General features: G+C 55.1%; 2 protein-coding genes across 2 annotated transcripts in view; both read left to right on the top strand.

Moving 5' to 3' along the window:
- LOC105504833 overlaps positions 1 to 3,066 on the top strand; it is a 5,853-nt gene extending 2,787 nt beyond the window's left edge. Inside the window, exons 3-5 of the mRNA XM_011932458.1 lie at positions 1,627 to 1,852; positions 2,275 to 2,425; positions 2,884 to 3,066. Of these exons, the coding sequence (XP_011787848.1) occupies positions 1,627 to 1,852; positions 2,275 to 2,425; positions 2,884 to 3,055 (549 nt within the window). The 3' untranslated portion in view covers positions 3,056 to 3,066. The remainder of the gene's footprint in view (positions 1 to 1,626; positions 1,853 to 2,274; positions 2,426 to 2,883) is intronic.
- A 240-nt stretch (positions 3,067 to 3,306) lies between these two features.
- Positions 3,307 to 7,591, top strand: part of BTBD17 (BTB (POZ) domain containing 17) — a 6,048-nt gene continuing 1,763 nt past the window's right edge. The window contains exons 1-3 of the mRNA XM_011932350.1: positions 3,307 to 3,433; positions 4,934 to 5,210; positions 7,433 to 7,585. Of these exons, the coding sequence (XP_011787740.1) occupies positions 3,349 to 3,433; positions 4,934 to 5,210; positions 7,433 to 7,585 (515 nt within the window). The 5' untranslated portion in view covers positions 3,307 to 3,348. The remainder of the gene's footprint in view (positions 3,434 to 4,933; positions 5,211 to 7,432; positions 7,586 to 7,591) is intronic.

Here is a 7,591-nt window from a genome sequence, read left to right as displayed (position 1 = left end):
TGTATATATATCTACATATATATGTGTGTGTATATATGTGTGTATGTGTATGTGTATATATATGTGTGTATATGTGTGTGTATATATGTATATGTGTGTGTATATATAAATATGTGTATGTATATACATGTGTATATATATCTACATATATATGTGTGTGTATATACATATATATGCAGTGCTGCAGATCCTTCCTCTCAAAGACTTGGCCAAGCACTGTGGCCCATGCCTGTAATCCCAGCACTTTGGGATGCCCAAGGTGGGAGGATCACCTGAGGCCAGGAGTTCGAGACCAGCCTGGCCAACATGGTGAAACCTTGTCTCTACTAAAAATACAAAAATTAGCTGGGCATAGGAGTGCACACCCGTAATCCCAGCTACACAGGAGGCTGAGGCAGGAGAATTGCTTGAACCCAAAAGGTGGCAGTTGCAGTGAGTTGAGATGGCGCCACTGCACTCCAGCCTGAGCGACAAAGTGAGGCTCCATCTCAAAAGAAAAATAAAAAAGACTGCTCAGGGCAAACACCTGGCTTCCTCTCTCCTGCCCCAGGACACCCTCCCATACATAAACATGCAGGTACACACACCACACACACATATCCACACAAATATGCATGCACATACAACACGTACACACAAACATGCACATGCACACACACACTGCATACACGTGTGTATATGCATCACACACACACACACATACAGACACTCCAGCAGTGCTAAGAAAATGAGAACAGAGCATGCCTCTATGTGGAAAGCTAGTTTCTAAATCATTCGAAGAGGGCCAGGGATAAGGGAGGTTAGAAATAATGGGAGGTGGGGCCTGCCAGAGATGGGGAGTCAGAGGTGACTCTCCCGGGTCTTCTTGATGATCCAGGGCCTCCCAGCTTCCTTCACACTTGAAATGCCACTAATCTAACTCTAGTAGGTAGAGCTTGTCTTGGGGAGCGTGTAACAATTGTCTGGGAGTACTTAGAAAATACAGACAGCCAGACCCTGCCCCTGAAAATTCTGGTTCCAAGGTGGAACATGGGAGATTCTAATGCAGGTGGCTACCCTTCAAGAATGACTGATACAAAATTAGCTGGGCATGGTGGCACTGCCTGTGTCGCAGCTACTTGGGAGGCTGAGGCAGGAGGATCGCTTGGGCCTAGGAGTTTGAGGCTGCAGTGAGCTATGATTGAGTCACTGCACTCCAGCCTTGGTGACAGAGATTCTGCCTCTGGAAAAGCAAAACAAAACAAAGAATGACTGATGCAGAGGCTGAAGGAGGCTGGAGTTGAGAGGCACAAATATCAAACGACAGTTTTCTGAGTAGTGGGTTCTTTTATCATCAATAACATTCCTATTGAAAGCACTGTGCTTGGAAGCTGGGATGCCTTCAGGGACAAGGGCTGCCCTGCTGCGTGGAGACTCGGACTTGCTGGGTTGAGCCAGGACATGGTACAGCCCATGGGAAGGGCAGGCGGGCAGCCAGTGGGCAAGGGATAGTGGATCTGGACGAGGGGAGCCAGGCATGAAAGTCAGGGCAGCCGGAGGGGTTTCCGCTGGGCTGGAGACCTCCAACTCTGCCAACCCGGACGAGGCAGGTGCCAGACCCAGTTCTTGCTCTCTCTGTGGCTCCAGAGAGGGGGTGGAGCTGTTGGGTCTCTGTGCCAGCCAGAGGCAGAAATCAATGCATCGAGCTGGCCCCTGGGATCCAGAGAGCCAGGGAGAGGAAGATTCCATTCATCCCCAACCCAGAGCCCTGCCTCCAGTCAGATCCCTTGGGAGCCACCCACTTCAGTTAGCCAAGCTCAGAAGACTCCCTCCCACGAAGAGCTGGGGCAGACCCTGCTGGCTCCCTGCAAAGGTGAGGACTCACAGCATGCCGCCACACATAAACACACACACACACACACACACACGCACGCACACGCTTCCGCTGAGCTCTAGACCTCACTTTCCTCTCTCTGTTGCCTTTGTTTTTTTTTTTTGAGATGGAGTCTGGCTCTGTCACCCAGGCTGGAGTGCAGTGGCCAGATCTCAGCTCACTGCAAGCTCCGCCTCCCGGGTTTACGCCATTCTCCTGCCTCAGCCTCCTGAGTTGCTGGGACTACAGGCGCCCGCCACCTCGCCCGGCTAGTTTTTTTTGTATTTTTAGTAGAGACGGGGTTTCACCGTGTTAGCCAGGATGGTCTTGATCTCCTGACCTCGTGATCCACCCGTCTCGGCCTCCCAAAGTGCTGGGATTACAGGCTTGAGCCACCGCGCCCGGACTGCCTTTGTTTTTAGAAGAGCACTCCTCTGCACTAACCCAACTGAGACTGCAACCTAGCTCCCTGCCTCAGTCTCCCTACAGTGGGAGTGAGACACCAGGCCTGCAGCATGCCTCCTCGGAACTCTGGAAAAGGAAAAATTACAGTTGGAAAGAAGACAGACGCTGGTAAAAGAAGCCTTCCAAGGAGGTGAACTCAGAGGCCTGAGGCCACTTGGAGAAGGAGAATTCAAGTCAGGAAACAGCAGGGCAGACAGCACCCAGCCTTGGGTTGGCTGGAGCGCAGAGCTGGAAGGTGGCCCGCTCCGCTCTGGGCAGGGGTCGCCCATGCAGTGGTACACGGGGCAGGGTGCATCTGCTCTATGCCCAGCCCTGCCACCTGGCTCAGCTTGCCCCTGGGGGAGGTGACAGTCCTAGTCCCTACGGAACTTTCCTGCCAGCCCATCACCCTCCCCACAGCACTTCCAGGAACCTTCTTCAACAAAGAATATGAAACTGATACCAGTTGCCCATGGGCCCCTATTCGAGAGACCCCTGAGCTTTGCTCCGAGGAGCTGACCCACCCCAAATGGGAGTGGGGGAGGGGTGGGAGCCTCAGCCGCCTCTCCTCTCCTCTCCTCTTCCAGGCCCTTCCTTTGCAGCCGGCTCACCATGGTGCTCCAGCCACGACGCTGCCAAGTGCGCTCCGTGCCAGGGCTGAGGCCTGGGGTTGGGGGAGGCCAATGGCTGCCAGTGGTCCTGGAGCCCCTCGCCTATTCTCCAGAGAGCCTGAAACTTTCCAGGGAGAGGCACGGCTAGCCCTGCTGGGTGGTAAGGAGATTGGGGGAGGAGGGTTCCGGATCTGTTCCCCTTGGGGGCCCACAGGCAGCACAATAGCCCCCGGGGCTGCAGCTCTCTGGCTTAAGTGGTTGCCTGGGCAACAGCTGGGGCCAGTTTCCACCAATCCATGGAGGAGGCTGAGTGGGGGAGGGAGGCCAGGCAGGAAGGGGGGTGCCGTCCCCTTGTGCTGGATCCTATATAAGGAAGAGGGATGTGAGCAGAGTGGTCTGGGCTTCACACCCCTCCAGTGGACTTGGGGGCTGAGCACAAAGATGCCTAGGAGAGGCTACTCCAAGCCTGGGTCCTGGGGCAGCTTCTGGGCCATGCTGACCTTGGTGGGCCTGGTCACCCGTGCAGGTGAGTGGGCAGTGGGCCAGGTGCGGGGCAGGGTGGAGCAGCAGGACGTCCCAGCGCTGGCTGCACGCAGCCGGCCGGGAGGGGGCGGTGTCCAGCTGCTGGAGAGAGCACGGGGTGGACTGGACAGCTCCACGGACTCTGAAGGAAGGAGGGGCCGGGCAGGCAGGCGGGCAGGGGTCTTAAGAACAAAAGGACCCTCCATTGCCCATTGTCCTGGACAGAGGCTGAATGGGGACACCATCAGCATTCAGGTCCTTCAAAGTGACAGCTGGGGGAGGCAGGGCTGGGAAATGCACTACCCGCTTCTCTCTCACCCTCCCTTTCTCCCTTGGCCTCCCTCTCTCATGCACAGATGCTCTGCTCCCGTGTGAGCCTTCTCTCCTGTGTGCACCACGGGCCTGCGTGTGCTGTGCGTGCGCATGTGGCCGGGGCCCATCTGCTGCTATCAGGCCCCCGCCCACCTCCCTCTGCAAGGCTCCCCTTGCTGTTCTCGGCTTGGGAAAGCTGCTGACAGTTTCTGTAACTGAGTGCACATCCCCATCTGACTGTCAGGGCATCCCTGGAGCATGAGAAAAGGGCAGGCCTAGCCAGCCTCGATGCTCAGTTACCCAGGAAGTTCTGTTCCAGCACCAGCTGGCCCTTAGCACTTTCTCCTGTCCCCCGCTGGCCACCCACAAAAAATGGGCTTCTGTCTCAGAGATCAGGACCCAGGAGGGAAGGGCTGGGCCTGGAAAACAGCTTCCCTTCCACACCTGCAGCCTCATCGCACACCCGCCCCTCTCTCCTGCCACTGCTCTGGCCTCCCTAACACTCTCTCTGCTCCCAGTAACCCAGGCTCATTCCCTTCAAGGGCCTTTGCAGGGCTGGATCCCGCCTTGGCACTGGTTCCCTGGCTGGCTCCTTTAAAACTGGAGTGCTTATTTGTGTGCGTCTTACCTGTCTGATATGTCAGTTTGTGCTTTTATGAGCATAAGAACTTGGCTTGCTTTGTCCACTGCTATATCCCAAGCTCTTAGGAGAATGTTTAGCATATAGTAAGCGCTCAGTAAATATTTGTTAGTGAAGGCACCAAGGGGTTAGATGGACAATTTGTTAGTGAAGGCACCAAGGGGTTAGATGGACAATTCTTTAGGAGGTGAGAAGGGTGGGACCACGGGTTTCCTCAGCCCTTGCCTGGGGAGCTGGCAGCACGGAAATGAGTTCTGGGCATGTTGTCCCAAACCTGAGCACAACCTCTCCCTGCCTGAATGCACCGCGTCCAAGAGCATCCTCTTGGGGTTTGCACTGGCATGACCTTCCCACCCAGGATGTGTTTGTGTGTCACAGATGCATCCACGCGCCTCGTGGGCACAAACAGGTGTGCCCACACAGTCTGCCTAGGCCCACCTTGCCCTCTGCTCACACCCATGCATATGTCTCCAGCTGGTCGCTCTCCACCCCCGACTGAGGTCCTGGGCCTGGGCGCCCTCTCAGGCTGTGCTGTGTTCCTCCCTGCTGCAGCCCAGAGAGCCGATGTTGGCGGAGAGGCAGCTGGCACCTCCATCAACCACTCCCAGGCGGTGCTCCAGCGCTTGCAGGAGCTGCTGCGACAGGGCAATGCCAGTGACGTGGTTCTGCGGGTGCAGGCTGCGGGCACCGACGAGGTCCGGGTCTTCCACGCCCACCGCCTGCTGCTGGGACTGCACAGCGAGCTGTTCCGGGAGCTGCTGAGTAACCAGAGCGAGGCGGTGCTGCAGGAGCCGCGGGACTGCGCCGCGGTCTTCGACAAGTTCATCAGGTGGGACGGGGAAGACTGGGGGGGGCTTCATCCCTTCCTCAGCCCCCGGCTCCTCCACCTACAGGGTCAGGGAAGCCCAGGCCCTTAGAGGTGGTTATGTCTGTTTCCCCGGACATCACTGGGATGACAGTGACCCCTGCATCCCTTCTTCCACTGTACAGCTCCCTGTTTTTACCCATGTCATCTGCACAGTTTGATGTCACTTTCGGTTCCTGGTAATCCCCTCAGAGCTGTTTCCAAACCTGGCCATGGGACAGCTTTTAAAAACTACAGTTTTGGGGCTGGGCACGGTGGCTCATGCCTGTAATCCCAGCAATTTGGGAGGCCAAAGCAGGCAGATCACCTGAGGTCAGGAGTTCAAGACCAGCCTGCCCAACATGGTGATACCCTGTCTCTACTAAAAATACAGAAAATTAGCTGGGTGTGGTGGCGTGCAACTGTAATCCCAGCTATTCGGGAGGCTAAGGCAGGAGAATCGCTTGAACCTGGGAGGCGGAGTTTGGGTTTGCAGTGAGCTGAGATCGTGCCACTAGACTCCAGCCTGGGCGACAGAGCAGGATTCTGTCTCAAAAAAAACCAGCCAACCAACCAACCAACCAACCAACCAAACAAAAAAACTAGTTTCATGGGTCCCAACCTGGATCATCAGTTTCAGGTCTAGGGTTAGGGCCAGCAATCATTTTTTATGTTATTTTATTTATTTACTTTTTATTTTCCTAAATATTCCATTATAGAGGAATATTTTTTATTTTAAAGCATCTCTGTGGTTTTGGTGTTTGGCCAGGTTTGGAACCACAGGGCTAGGGAGCTGAAAAAGTTAGACGGCTCTCTCCACCTCCTGCGTCCTGCCATGGTGCTGCACAGGGAGTGCCGTTCACACTAGTGTCTAAGAAAGTAACTCTGTTCTAACGGCTCAGACGAGATGCCTGCAGAATTCCATACATTGCTTCCAAGTTCCAGGCAACAGGAAGGGGGATAAGACAGAAGGGCAAAAAGGGTCGTCCTGTTATCCTGAATCAGTTGCATTTAACCAGCCTTCCTGCAAATCCCAAACTGTGCCCATTGACCAGCAGTTAGTCACATGGCCATGCCCACTATCAGGGAGCCTGGGGAATGTGGTCTTTTATTCCCAGAGGCAATCACGCAGGGGAAAAGGGAGAAATGGATGTTGGGGAAGAGAGCTGGCAGTGGCTGTCACACTCCTATGGGGCAAGTGTGGTGCTGCGTGCCAGTGGGAACTGGCAGGAAGGGTGAGCAGCGGGACAGCAGGAGATGAAGTGAGAGGGAGAGAGACTCAGCACAAGTGATCATCAACAGTAGGAGAGGAAAAAGAAAGGCGAGGTTGCAAAAAAGAAATGGGGGCTCACACCTGCATTCCCAGGACTTCGGGAGGCCAAGGTGGTAGGACTGCTCAAGTCCGGGAGTTTGAGACCAACCTGGGCAACAGAGAAAGACTCCATCTCAAAACAAAACAAAACAAAAAAAGCTGGAGCTCACGGCAGCCTTGAACTCCTGGGCTGAAGCTATCTTCCTGACTCAGACTCCCAAGCAGCTGGGACTACAAGTGTGCACCACCAAGCATGACTAATGTTTTAACTTTTTTTTTTTTGTAGAGATAGGGTCTCGCTATGTTGCCCAAGCTGGTCTTGAACTCCTGGCCTCAAGCAGTCCTCCTATGTTGGCCTTCCAAAGTGCTGAGATTCCAGGTGTGAGCCGCTGGCACCCACCTGGCCTGTAGCAAGATTCTTTATTCTCCTCTGGTTGCCACAATAACCCTGAGGGGTGTGTGCCACTCCCCCTTTCCTAGATGATTGTTTAACCTAAGGTTCACTGAAGTTAAGTGACTTGCCCAGACTCATGGCGAGGAGAAGGCAGGCCATGGATCCCAACCAGACTGTAAACTCCAACGGCAGGAGCCACATCTGTTTTGTTCCAGGCAAAACAGCCACATCTGTTTTGCTGCAGGCCTAGTACAGGCAGAGTCAAGGCAGGCAATTTCTACAACACCACGGAAACGGAAAAGAAGAGCCTGTGAAGTAAGAATGGCCTGGAAGGGTCCTTGAAAGGAAAACATGGGAAGCCTCAGGGTGGGGCTTCCACTGTGTTTGCTCCTGAACCGTGAAGCTCCAACTCCAGGCCGGGTCCCCTGTGGACTCAGAAAAAGCTATGCTGGGAGGTGGGTACCGCCCTGACCCCACCCCACCTCTCGGTCTCTCCCGCAGGTACCTGTACTGCGGGGAGCTGACCGTGCTGCTGACCCAGGCCATCCCCCTGCACAGGTTGGCCACCAAGTACGGCGTGGCCTCCCTGCAGCGCGGCGTGGCCGACTACATGCGCGCGCACCTGGCGGGAGGCGCGGGCCCGGCGGTGGGCTGGTACCA

The sequence above is a fragment of the Colobus angolensis genome, unplaced genomic scaffold (assembly GCF_000951035.1).
Source record: "Colobus angolensis palliatus isolate OR3802 unplaced genomic scaffold, Cang.pa_1.0 Scaffold1, whole genome shotgun sequence".
NCBI lineage: Eukaryota > Metazoa > Chordata > Mammalia > Primates > Cercopithecidae > Colobus > Colobus angolensis.
The sequence above is the reverse complement of the archived record's forward strand: the minus strand, read 5'-3'. Positions and strand labels throughout refer to the sequence as shown.